A 14,592-nucleotide genomic window follows, 5' to 3' on the forward strand; every position below is an offset into this window, starting at 1 on the left:
TAATTTTTACCTGCATTACTTGTTTTAGTCTTACGAAAGGACGCGGGTTCGTTTCCCGTATTAGGATGCAATCTTGTGTTGTCATTATTCCCAATGATTTATTTCAGTATGGGTTTTAATGTATTATCCCACATAAAGATACCCGGCAAAATATTATAACTTGCAACTTATTGTAGCGTCAGAAACATATAAAGTCTGTTGGCTTTATTTATTAAATTAATCGTGATAATTACTTCTCATTCATGCTTAGCCACTTTTTCTTTCAGTAAAATCTAATACAAAGAGAACGTCTATCCTATCTATTCGACCTAGATCCTACCGTAGCCGGAGTCTGATTAAAATACGAACGTAATTTCCAAGACGAAACTAAATAAATCGGCCTAAAAGCCTTCGCAAACTTAAGTCAAAAGGAAGTTAACGGAATCCCCCCTCTCCTTCTCGAATTAAATCCATTCACGACATTGGAATCAATCAAAAAGTGGGAGCAATCAACATCGTTCCTCTGGCGTGTCTAAGGCATCGCCTGCGAGATCCCAGGGGAAATCTGGCACAGGAAGCCGAGCGTTTCCGTCGGTCCCGCGGCGCGGCCCGGCGCGGCGACCTGATGTGTGAGTACGGAACATTATATAGTTGAGAGCGGTCGGACCTCCCCGGGAGAGAACTGGTTTTTAAGTTTACTGTTGACGATATTTTTATAAAAGTTTTTAATTTTAGTTGTTCGTACATAGCAGAGGAGGTAGCGTGGTTAGTAAAACTACAGTTTTCATTATAGTGAAAAATGAAGATCCTTTCGAAATTGGCGCTGAAGCATAACTAACGAACTCATTGATTTTTGACGGGAATTATTTATGTTTAAATCAATCCCTGATGAACTTTAATGTATTGTAAAAATAAATATAAATTATACATTGTTCCATCAGCTCATAGATGCGACTGCTTGAGTATAGATATCTATTTATTTTTCTATTAATGAATCTAATGAATATAATTTTGAAGAATTTTTAAATATTACTGTTATATCCAAAACAAAATGGACTGTAATCAAATCATATACTGGGAAGATATTTGATTAGTGTAAGTCTAAGTGATTTCGTGACATTGTTTATTTATGCACTCAAACAATAATAACGAGCATCACGTACAAATAAAAAACTTTTATGATATTATGGATATAGTGATCGATGTAACTAGACCTTAAAGAATTTACATTAGAAGTTAGGCCAGCGTAAAGAAGTGCTGAAAGTAATTCAGAGTTCTAGAAAATTCTGTTCTATTTACGGGTAGGCGTTTATCACGAAGCCATCTTTTAATACCAAAGTAATACAAGAATAATTCCCAGAGAATATTAAAATAATCTTCGTCCACATACATAAATTATGTAAATCAAATGTAAATGGGAGATCCCAAAACTACCAATTTGGATTATCTGTAATGCCGAGACTAAACTTGATGTATTCCATTCCTAAGCGTAAAATCGACGATCGATGTAATACCGAGTGAAGATATTGTGGAATTGCTGCATTGGTCCAGTGGAAGCACTAGCAAGGGGTTAAAAATGTTGTATAATGATTTCTTATTAAATGTATATCTGGATCCTAAGCTACAAAATCCGTAAAATAGTTTTTAATTTAAATAAAAACCGTGTAGTTCTCGGCGTCGTTAATATTGAAAAATAAAACTTAATGGACATAATAATATGTGTATGTCATACCGCCGTTTTCACTAACTTATTCCAACCATTTTTTGATCCATAATATTAAAGTTGTTGGTTGTGTTTACAAATTATTTATTTTAATTGTTAGTTATCGGATCATAGACTAAGATTTAAATCGTTTAAAAACACCCGCCTGATAGCATTATTATCGTGCATATATAACGATCGAACGCATTGTACCGCTGTTTCAGAACGACACTAAAATACTGGCGAAATGATGTATTGTCTTTGTCTCGTTTTATTTTATCACCGAATGTCCTGCGGGAAAATGGGAGTCTGGAATATGGCCTTCGTAAATGGAGATTGTATGGATTACATGTTAATAATATTTATTATGTTTTTCTACTTATCCTCAAACGTATTTAAGAAGATATTTTATATGATCTGCCTACAGGTTTATTTATAAATTCAATTTATGAAAAGATATTTTTAAGATTTCTGGTGGGTGGATTATTTGATCGCAATCCCCGTTATCCATGATCACATTGCCAGGCTTTGTAAATGGTAAATAGGTAGGAGAGATACGAGAATATTTCACAAAACTAACAATAGTAATGCTGACTATAATTATCACGATCAATCAATATCAACGTAGTCAGAATTGATTTGATTGCTGAAAACACATTCCCACCCTCTCCTCAGTAATTTATTCTCCTTTCATCTAGAACACACTTTCTCACCCAGTTCGGATATCCCAACAAAATAAACTAGGCCAGCGTGTCGGTCTATGGCCTAAACTCTTCTAGCAGTAGAGGAGATCCAAGCTTAGCAGTGGGCAGCATATAATACAGGGCAGGTATTATTATTCATTCGCCTGTATACATAAACACTACTCAGTCCTAATGGGGTTACCTTGTAAGTGCCGAGGTGCTCCACGACGCAGGGTAGGCTGGCGTCGCGGCCCAGCGCCACCGTCACGTTGGGGATCGGCTCGGCGAAGCGCGGCTCCTCCGTCAGCACTAATGACAAAAATATGGTCATTAATAACATTGAAAAGAGTCGTATATAATTTAATTTCTCACGGATATGCTTACGTGTTTTTTTTTCTGGATTAAAGTCACGCTATATATTTCCCGGAATAAATATTAGTCTACATCAAGGGAAAGGCCCTTGATCTGAATATTCCTGAGAAATTTAAAAGAGAAGGATAAAAGGGGTTTGTTATGCACACAGCTGAACGTCTGAAGCGATTTCGATGAGATTAGATACTCGGAATAGTTTGAGACCCTAGGAAAGCGCGTAGACTAGTTATACTCATAATATGTTAATCGAGGATATTTATTTTAGGTTCTCCAGTAGATTATACATTCAATTTACACAGAAGAAGTATAACAAAAGCCATATTATGATGCATAACTACCTTAAAAGGGTACACAGCGTTCATTAAAGTAATGCGCACATTTATATGCTCTATCTGAGTCACTAAATATAAATCCGTTTAGTGATTTTTGTGTTTACACCTAAAACATTGTAACAATCCTTACAATTATAAGCAGGATGATAATATTAATAAGATGTATATACTATATTTATTATAACGCATAGTTTTTCGAATATGTCTGTTTCATTTCGATATTAAAATGAACTCAGGTCGGAAAGGTTTCATGTATAAGTTAAATTACGAATCTGAATCATTCTATTAATTCCTAACTAGTTTATCTAGACTTAGACAATCTAGAATCATATTTTATTTATTGTACAAATATTCAATGTATTTTGTTTACGTCTTTGTTTCCCAAGGTAGATGCAAAAGGATTTCATTGTGATTCTAGGAATGAAGACAATTCCAAGAAGTTATCAGTCCAGTAAGAACCACTTTATTTTGTATATAAAGGTGGATCAAGTATTCACATTTTTAATACCAATATATGTTTTTGTATAAAAAATAAAGCCCTCAGAACTTTGAATTTATTAATTACTAGGTACATTATGTTTACCTTCCTGGGTCACCTATATTACGTCTTACTCACTGCAGTCAATACGCACTTAGCGGCAGAAATATATTAGTACTAGTGGTAGGATATATTTATATATCGGCCTCCTAGCGACCGCCGTGTACAAGGTGTTAAAACCTGCCATAGTCGGCCACGTAAGTGTGTCGCGTTCTGGGATCATAATGTGTATATCCGATTCCAACAGGCCGGCATAATTGTGTCGACTGTCGAGGGGTAATCATCTCTCGTCAGTCAATCTATTAGACCCCAATCCCCTTATCATAAGGTACAGTGGGGTCAGTTCGGTGTACTCGTATAAAAATAAATATAGCGGAGAAAACTCAGATGAATGCCTTAAGACCTATACTCACTAGCTAGAGAAGTCTAGACTTTATAAGCCTATTCTATGCCTACCATACTATATACCTATTTGAAATTCGTTGCTTCTTGTCGAAAATATCTACTTTGATAAATGAAGGTTAAAAATAATGCGAAAGTAATTGTGAGTCAAATATTTAAGGTTTAATTTTATAAATTAATAAAGTGCTATCCGCTGGGTACACTTGGTTTTCATTACGCAAAATTAATTTTAATTTTATTAAATATTTCATATTTTTATACCTCTTATCGCAATGACTACTTGAGAATCTTTTAATCGTTACTTTATTTCGTAGTTTATTATAATTTATTGCTGAGAAAAAAGACGTCCTAAAGCTAAAAGAGTCAAAGTTTACAAGACGGAGGTCATTTGCTGGAAAGCAGTTTAGTGTATACTCCTAAATAGCGAGATGAGCATGATAGTAAGATCCATCACTATCAGTAACCTTATACAACTCAACAACATGGGCAAATTTCTCTAATAGTAGCAGTCTATTAAATAGTACGGAAACATTGCCGTTTAATACTAACATACAGCCGTGCTAAGCTCAAAAGCGGTATTAAAAAAAAAAACTTGATTTTTATGTCGTCAGATAGCTCAAATAAATACCCATGCAATGAACTTATCTAAATAACGATATCTTGTTTAGAAGTTGTTAAAAAACCTTCAAAGAGTTTCTCTATCGCAGTTTTACATATAAAACTATATTTGCAAAACTTCGATTATCTCGAAATACGGTTTTCCTGACATACCGCTTTTGCGCTTAGCGCGGCAGTATATTAGATAATATCAAGACTAATAATGCGCTAATAAATTGGCTACAATATTCTTGAAACCAGCAACCAATAATAATACACACTGCTGGTTTACACATAGGTAAACACGATACCCAAACGACAAACCTATAAATTATTAATACCACAGATATAAATAAACTGAATATCAATACCAACTACGAAAACAGTCCCACAAATAAAACAACAAAATCCATGAAAGTTAAAAATGACAATACTTTAAACCGTACTCAAAATCATAAAGAGAGAGTTGATGTTTTTAATCAAGGACGAAGTTGACGCTAGTCTCGGTGACAAGCGAAACATTGTTTATTAAGGCCCCGAACTGCTGGATAAAGCCGACTGATAACTCCGCCTTTGTACTGGAGTTCCACTAGTCATGTTTTGGTTCTGGCGCTAAGATGGGTATATTAGGAATTGTCTAGACAACGCTTGATAAATGTATATCATGTTTATGAGAGTAAAAAAAATAGAGAGTAAACAAAAAAGCGGCGATAGCCTAGTTGGGTGTGGAACGGACTGCCGAGACAAATGTCCGCAGGTTCAAATCCCAAAGGCAACACTTCTGACGTTTCTAAAAAAAATCATGTGTGTATTCTTTGTGAATTTATCGTTCGCTTTAACGGTGAAGGAAAACATCGTGAGGAAACCTGCACATCTGAGAAGTTCTCTATAGGAATTTCGAAGGTGTGTGAAGTCTACCAATCCGCACTAGGCGAGCGTGGTGGACTAAGGCCTAATCCCTCTCAGTAGCCCCTCTCAGTAGAGGAGGCCCGTGCTCAGCAGTGGGCAAGTATATAATACAGGGCTGATACTATTATTTATTATGAGAGTAAATAGTAAACAAAGAATAAATTCAAATAGGCTGGCATAATTGTGTCGAGCAAGGGGACGAGCTCTTATCAGTCGATATTTTATCTGGACACCACTTACCATCTCGTGCAATGTGACCCCATATTGGAGTGCCAGTGTAAAGAAAAAAAATACTTTTTGCTTAATTTTTAGTTTTTGAAAATATATTGTTATAGTGTAATTAGACTATAAATTTTTATTATTCCGACACAACTAAGTGACTTTACTGCACTCTGTCATAATTTGGGAAAATTAGAAACTACAGTGTATTAAGACTTTCTTTATTTTGTATAAATATATTAGTAACTCTTTAATAACTTTTTCAGTGTTGGAACTCGTAGGTCGCGGAAACTTGAATGAAGTCGGGTCAGTCGAGTATTGTGTTTTTATGCTTTAGACATCTTTCAAAAGATTTCAATGTGATTGTGAAACGCCGGCGTTACTTGACCGCGCGGGAATTCTGCATAATTCCGGATACAGCGCGTTGCCCGCGACGAATATTTTGTTACTGTTTTCAGTTTGTGTTGGCACTTTAATTTTTCCCGAAAATTCGGCGCGGAATTTTTTGATTGAGTCGTAAACCGGAACAACTTGTTTGTAAATTGATGTAAGTGTTTTGGGCGACAATAGAAAACATAAAAATTGGTTTTACGTGGAATACAGGTCGGTGTTAATGTTTTATATGTAAATTGACACTAATGCCGGTAAGGGTAGGCAGAGATTCACACATAATTTATGGATGTTATTTACGTTCCATAATAATATGATAATATCATATTAATAAGACGTTATCGTTTAAACAATGGAAATGCCCATAATTTTTTATCAAACAAGTATATGACATGGCCTTTAAATTAAAACATTAAACATAATTTCCTACTAAACAACTATTTCTAATACGAAGTTAAAATATTAAAAATAAAATTCAACAACCCAACTAAACCTAAAAACCCTCGTTAATAAAACACTTGAGGCCATTAGACGACACGACGTTCATACACGTTAGTGTAACGTGTGTCAGCACAAATTACACGAAATACGTCAAGACACGTTAAACAACTTGTCGTCTGTCGTCAGCCTAACAATGGGAGTTTCCTCAAATGCAGTAATTAAATGAGCTCCATATCAAAGGTAGGGAAAAAACGCTACGAGCGACATGTTTAGGTTACCGCACACGACATGATTTATTTGTCGCAGTATTACAAAAAACATTTTTATAGGAATTGAAGTATTAATTTGCCCCTTTATTCTTAGACGTTATTTATCTAAGGATGAACATTGCTATGATAACAAGTCTGTTTCTCAGTGCTGACGGCATGGCAGCCTTCGCAGTCCGTAGGCATAGGGCTATTGTGATTGGTTAATATGGAAAAACAACTTGATTTTAGTTGGCTGTTAAATAAACAAAGCAGAACAAACAGCAAGCTCTCAGATAAACAAGGCTGAGAATAGACTGGTTATCACAGCAATGCTCCATCCTTAGATAAATAATGTCTATGAATAGGGGGGTTAGTTTCTATTACTGTTGGCAAGAATGATGGCGACCTCATCCTAGAAGATCACTTCTCTGGTAAATTACTCGAAAATTCTCAAGAATGTTGCCTTATTTACTTACTTGGGAATTGAGCCCAAAACCTCCCAGTTTATAACTATTATACGCAATTACTAAATTGAAAAAAGGCACATTGCCTACAAATTCAAATATAATGTAAAGAATTTCATGTATTTTGCACTGTTTAAAAACAACATACGTTTTTGTGTTCAACCAGATATATTTTCATTTTAATATCGAGGAAAATACGAGAACCATTGAAAACGTTTATTTGTTATACAAATTTGTTATACATATATTTTTGTATTCTTTGAATTGATTACTTTCGTATTGAGCCGTCGTTGACAGATTAATGGAAATATGTTTGTGTATTTTATTATTTACAAAGTTTTCTGATTTCGCGATGATTCAGAATTTAGTAATGTATTGAAAATTCTGTATTATAACTTTGCTTTAATGTTAGATTTACAATAAACACCCATAGGAATAAAGTTGCTCTGATAACCATAGCATTTATTATGACTTCTGCTACAAACGTCAGTGATACGATCATTGATGACGGTATCCATTCGATGCGTCAGTTTTAGTTTTATATGTAGTACGAAAAGAAGATACTAGCACTATTACTGACGTTTGTCGGTAAGATGAGAAGTCGAGGACAATCTTAACAGGTGATTTTGCTTGCTGTTCAGCCGGTATATATATCAGTTCCGTCATAAAACTTTGCCTACAACACTAAGGAATAATGTAAGATTATTATGGGTTACGGTTTCAGATTAAGTTTGAGTAAGATTTCTATGAATTTTATTATTGGAGTACAATTAATACATTCGTTACAAGATACTAGATAGAAGGAACAACACCGATTCTACTGACAAAGTCAAGAACACTTTTCTTTTAAATGTAGCCGAAAACAGAGTCCCTTGCATTGATTGATGACCTCTATTTTACAATTTATTTTCTAACAATACTATAAGCGATAAATATTTCACAAACAAACATTTTATAATATCAATAACGTTCTATCAATATATATGTCTATACACGATGAAAATGTCAACAAAATTCGAAATATAGTTATAAATTATAAATGTGAAATGAAACCGCGATCTTGTTTGCGTTTATTGACATTTTTTCGACTTGTTTACTCAATGAAACCAATAACGGCGTGGAAGCGACCGCTGTAAAATATTGCTAAATTGAAAAACCGATGGATAAACACTACGGTATAATGTACTGTTTTCGCTACTTAAGCAGGTTTCCATTTATTTATTAGTTCATAATAATTCATTAAATATACAGTATTTGCGGGTAATGTTTCCATTTTTACTTTACCGGCTTACGGATGAATTGAATAAACCAAATAAATAGGTTTTTTTATCATTATAATTTTGTGAACGCCGTAATGTGATGTTTTCTGTTTTGGTCAAATTTACCAGGTAAAGCATAAAAATCACGACAAGTTTTAAATAGCTATTTAAAATAATTTCGAGAACCTTGAGACATATTTCTACGTACTATGTTATATCAAATATTTTGTAAGGGCTATTTAAGGTAATTTAAAGATTCAGAAAATAATACAATTTGTTGTACTTTTATATCAGTAGGGTGGCGAACTTGCATGCGTTCTACCTCGAAAAATAAATACTACCACCTAACGATCAAAACACTGAACGGATGGTTGATGTTTTGCCTTTGAAAGGTATCAGAAGTTAATATTTTAGTCTCCTTAGTAACATACATTAGTCATATAGCATATCAAATCATTTTACCGGGAGACACTATATAAAAAAAATTACGATCCACTCCAATACATCAGTTTGTATCCACCCTTAATAAATTCTAATAATTCAAATAATTACATAAGATTAATTAAAGTTTCAACCTTAATTACCACACGTCTAACTCTAGACCTTGCAGGAATACATGAAAATTTTAATGTGTCATTCGTAATAGGTCGCGAACGTCGTGCCAACTTTGCCAGATTACGCGGCAACTTTTCGAATAAAACTCATCACAAAGGGCGCAGGGCTCTTAATGAAGACAATATTTCGAAGGGCTTTCGACTCGAGTAATTAAATACCTCTCATATCTTCGCGATGACAGACTTTAATTCGTGTTTTTTAATGACTTTGGAACTGTTTATTTACGACATAGGGTAATGAGCACACTCTAGGATGCGAAATTCAGTCTGTGTACAACGAATGTTTTATAATTTTCAAGTGTCCAAGTATTAATTAATTTCAAGGATATTGTAACTTTTGTTTAATTGCTCAGTCAGGAATATTTTGAAGTGTTATCCACCGCACATAAACAGGTTTACAATATAGGAAGAGTTAAGGATTCAATGCCAGTATTAGAAAAACGGAAATAAAATGAGGGTTTGTTTCGGGCACTAGATCTGTTTGGCAAATCAATATTTTTTTTACTGGCTCTACAAAATGACTTCACTGCCCCTAACTATAAGTGGAGAGGGGTCCAAATAGAATGGCGACTGATGAGAGATAGTTATTCCCGTCAATACAATTTATTCAACCTGTTATAAATCATATTAGACCTTATGTTATTACGTACGACACCTGGGTGCCTCATTGAAAATTAGCGCTGCGGTATCAAACTAGTGCTGCAGCAAGAAGCTGAATGAGGGTTTCCATTATTGACACTATAGGTATAATTTATTTTTATAGTTTTATGTTTTTGTTCTTGTTTTGTTACTATGTGCACGTTATACTGTTTGTATGCAATAATAAACCTTTTTCTTTCTTTTTTTCTCTTCTTTCTATTAACTAATAATAATTTGTTTGATTACTTCCACAGTATCGACACTTACCCTGAGAGATGATGGTGATGATCTGAATGATGCTGATCGCGAAGCTCCGGCAAGGCCCTCGTCTGCCCGTCATGGTCGCATCAGGAGCGGTCTACCATCAGCCAACGTGAACACGGCCCGGCCTCAACCTGCTCATGACTGGATCTTATGCTCTGGAACAAACATACGAATGGTAATGTTTTATTTATTCCATCTGAATGGCACAAGCATGTCCTTCGCTTGTTGGTAAGCGATGAAACCGCGCATAAACACTAATGGTACCATACAGTATTTTCAATTTCAGAGTACTCCACAGCTCTTGACCTAACTGCGTATGATGGTAAGTCGAGTGGGGTCCAATAGAATGTCGACTGACGAAAGATTATAATCCCTCGACAATCGACAATGTGGCGGGCACTATGGCGGGTTTTAATAACTTGTGTACGGTGGTCGCTAACAGCGCTACAGTGTCCTACAAACGGATCACAACAATACATGGGGTGCGTTGAAATAAACCACAGCAATGATGAATACAACTAATCCTACTGATTATGGAAAAGGAGATTTAGTTGACAACATATAAACCACTGAATTCATTTAGATGATACTTGATACAAACACAAAGGCTTGCATTGATATATTAATTATAAGCTACCTTTTTATCTCGAAAAATGTGTAGTGGAAGTTTCATAACTAGAAAGGACTTCAAATTAAATAGAGCCAAGAGCAGAAATTAATGCAAAAATTAAAATAAAAGCCATATATTTGAAAATACAAAAAACCCTCCATAAAAGACCGGTAGCCTAATTATAGTCGCCTCACGACACAAATCACGACAGATAGTATCGAAACATCATTGAAAGCGTTTAATACATTTCGACATTCGTTGATACGACTAATTGATGGACGACTCGTCACGCGATATGCTGGCATGCAAACAAATTATTTGTACATTTAATTTTATATACATATGTGTACTAATTTGTTCGTGCGTCATTTAACCAAAAAAATCTTAGCAGTGTTCATTATAAATGACACCACAATAATGATTGATTTAACAGATAAAATTTTGCATAATTTTCTGGTCAAATATTTTGGTTACTTTTTTCCTAGAAGTACATATTAGGATATTTATTGTAGAACATACCCGCGGCAATTACTCAGTTAAACGAAAATTAGTAACGTTGATAAGCAATAAACAAAGTTAATACAAATAAGTTTCGAGGCAACCGGTGTCGCTGGCGCAGCTTGTTATGTAAAAATTTTAATGTCGGTGTAAATTCCAATTGTACTTTTTACATGGAATGAAACAGAAGTTTACGTGATAATATGTGAAGTTAATAATACGTATCGATTATTAAAGAAATTAATGTATGTGTTGTATAAATTGAATATGTACACACTTATACTTTTTATAATATTGTCTCGAGCGATGAGACCGTCAATTGTACCACTTTAGTGTCTTTTGTTTTAATTTCAGTATTCGTTTGGTGCATAAAATAGCTGTGAATAAATAATATTTTTAAAACAACTGATCGACGATATGTATATCTACATAGCTCGCTTCACTGGTAATATGGTGCTAGGATAGATCTAGACAGATGGCGAAGTTACACTGTGAGTTCGCTACAACTGCCACTGTGAGGTTATGTGTATTGGGAGTTTGTTTTCTGTATCAGCCTGAAATCTGGAATTCATGCCCAATATGGCGTAGGCTCCCCCTCTATCACATTATTGATGTAATACATGCGGTGAAAAGTGGGTGCACTATCAGGGCCTCTCCCTACATATTTAAGAATAAATGACGTGAATCAAACACGTGTGTATGTGAGTGTGATATTGCCTTGCTTTTATTTATAGGCATGAATAGGAGCAACACCACCTAATTAAAATTATTAATTGAAGTTTACATAAATACATGTATACATGTACTTGTATATAATACGTGTGTATAGATTGTACACAACACGTGATGCACTAGAAATTGCCTATTAGTCTATTAAATTCAATTACTGACATTGAAGTGGGCTCGACACTTAGACATTAAATGTTTAGTGTAACAATGCATAGTAATTTACAGGCTACAATATCTTTCAAAATCGATAAACCGCTGTTTGCTTGGTGGTATTAATAGACAATGCAGCGTTATCTACCCATAACTGGACAAAAAAGGCTATCTAGTAAAGTAGAGATTTTACTATTATCAAATCCACATTAACTATTCAATAATATGGCTAATTTTAACTACTGAATCGGCCATTCCCATATGTTATGTTATACCTTAAATGTTGTCATAATATTCAGTAGTACCGAAAATAAACTGTGATGTTAATCGATAACGGTATGCATATTGTTTCTATTATTTACTGATAAAGGGTATTCATTCATGAAAGGGACAATGAATGAAACCAGCGCATCCACGGTTTGCCGTCCTGTGTTTTTAAAGGAGGTAAGGACATTTTTATACGGCGCACAGATTCATTCTCGAGCAACTGAAATATATTTTAAAAATCGATAAATTTACTTCTTTGTTTACAAACCTAGGATCCAGAAACCTACACTTAATAGTCAAAGTAAACCATTCTTCACTATGAGGTAATAAACGAAGATATAAATACGTAGAATACTATATATTGTTCAGTAGGTATAATTATTACAATAACCTGAATTTTAGAGTTGTAGTTGTCTATATTCCTAATTGCAATTAGTCCAATATAGTTTATTTGTATCTACAACATTTTGTTGTCCCAAGATATTTAAGTCCTAAGCTGGCCCGCGGTTATACTATAATGAGAGTCCCGATGCAGTGACCTATTATAGTCTGCGGGCGAGGTCCGAGGAAGCCGGAGCTTCGGGAGCGGGCAGGTGCGCGCCGCACCCTTTCGTTTCACACCTTTAACGTCCTCACGAATATTAGCTTAACTAGAGAACAACTCATTTTTATAGTTACATATTAAAATCACAAAAAAAAACATATAATAAAATCTAAAACGAATCACTGTATTCCTAGTTATTGTTTATTAATCAATTGGTCACGTATTTTTTATAGTTTCCGCGGCCGAGAGGGGGCGGAATGTCGGTTACTTACCCTATACAATATCTTTTGCAAGCTTTTCCTTGCAATGAACATGGGCCGGAATGTTACCAATAACATACATACATAACATCACGCATTTATCCCCGAAGGGGTATGCAGAGGCGCAACTAGGGCACCCACTTTTCGCCAAGTATGTTCCGTCCCATGAAGTGATAGGGGGCGAGCCTATCGCCATATCGGGCACAAATTCCAGACTCCGGGCTGATACTGAGTAGAAAAACCCAAATATCACTTTGCCCGACCCGGGATTCGAACCCAGGACCTCAGAGCGCTATTGTACCAGACATGCAATAAAACTACGCCACCGAGGCAGTCAAAATACCAATAACAAATATACAAATAATATTCCATACACATTTTAAAAATAAAAAAAGCGTTTTACCATCACGAGACGTGCGCAGGTAATTTAGTATTCGTAAATCGTCGCTAATTTGAACTCAACACACGTGAAATCATAAACAGCTAACCCTGTGTAATAAGGGAGTAAAGTTTCTCACAGCGACTTAAGATTCACGCAGACTTGTAGCCTCGTAATGTGCTGTTTTAATACTTAAGACTAAGTACTTAATATATATATTGTATAGTGAGTTCCCGGGGTGGACTACAATTTGGTAATCTAACGCTACCGAGGTTTGTTAATTCATCCACGAAGATGGGTATTTGACCTCCAAATAAGAAGGATCGCATAACTGCACAGCGCTGGGACGGTTCCGATAGCAACTCAGGTCTTATCAAGATTTGACGTGATTGTAGTATGTATGTTGTGAAATTATTGATCGAATTTAAAGATGATTACTACGCAAAATAAAATCTACTATTTACCAGATAAATTTAGTTTTAAATAAAAACAGTACAGTACAGTCTAACAGTACTAATAATACGGGTTGATAAGTGTGCGTCAGTCTTTAGTCACTTCTGGAACATCGGATATATCTGAAATTTTCTCAAAACTCGTCTAATTTGGAGTGCAAACGATTCATTCTTATTGGAAGTTGTCAAATTTGCATGGCATAAGAAGTAGGAAGTTGGCAAGTTTCCGGACTTGTTAAGTAGCCGCAAACGAGTGATCTGAGATCGCGGCTTGGACCGAGACAAAGGTGCTCGCTGTTGGTGTAAGCTACAGGACGATGAAGGCGAACTGAGCATAGATTTTGAACACTTCTGTCAAATAAACAAAAAAAATTAAAGTAATTGTGTTGATTTTGAAGAATGCTCAATCAATATTATCAATATTAATATATTTTACTCATGTTGTATTCTATTAAGTAAAAATTTTATGATTATGGTAATTTTTTAAAATTTTATTGTTGTTTTAATAAAAGTAATATAATATAACATAAAATAATAGAGGTCTTTTCTGCTTCTTAATCTAGTTATAAAATACTCAAACTTCCAAAACAATCAATATCAAATTATTCGAAATCTTCTTCATTGTATTATAGTTTACTTAAACCGCGTGCT

At 34.8% G+C, this 14,592-nt stretch overlaps 1 protein-coding gene across 1 annotated transcript in view; it reads right to left on the reverse strand.

The window, feature by feature from the left end:
* The window catches only part of LOC115446872 (lachesin), an 89,142-nt gene that overhangs the window by 49,506 nt on the left and 25,044 nt on the right, over window positions 1-14,592 (reverse strand). Inside the window, exons 2-3 of the mRNA XM_030173680.2 lie at window positions 10,056-10,207; window positions 2,567-2,673 (exon numbers count right to left, since the gene is read on the reverse strand). Coding sequence (XP_030029540.1) covers window positions 2,567-2,673; window positions 10,056-10,128 — 180 coding nt within the window. The 5' untranslated portion in view covers window positions 10,129-10,207. The remainder of the gene's footprint in view (window positions 1-2,566; window positions 2,674-10,055; window positions 10,208-14,592) is intronic.

The sequence above is a fragment of the Manduca sexta genome, chromosome 26 (genome assembly GCF_014839805.1).
Source record: "Manduca sexta isolate Smith_Timp_Sample1 chromosome 26, JHU_Msex_v1.0, whole genome shotgun sequence".
Taxonomy (NCBI): Eukaryota; Metazoa; Arthropoda; class Insecta; order Lepidoptera; family Sphingidae; genus Manduca; species Manduca sexta.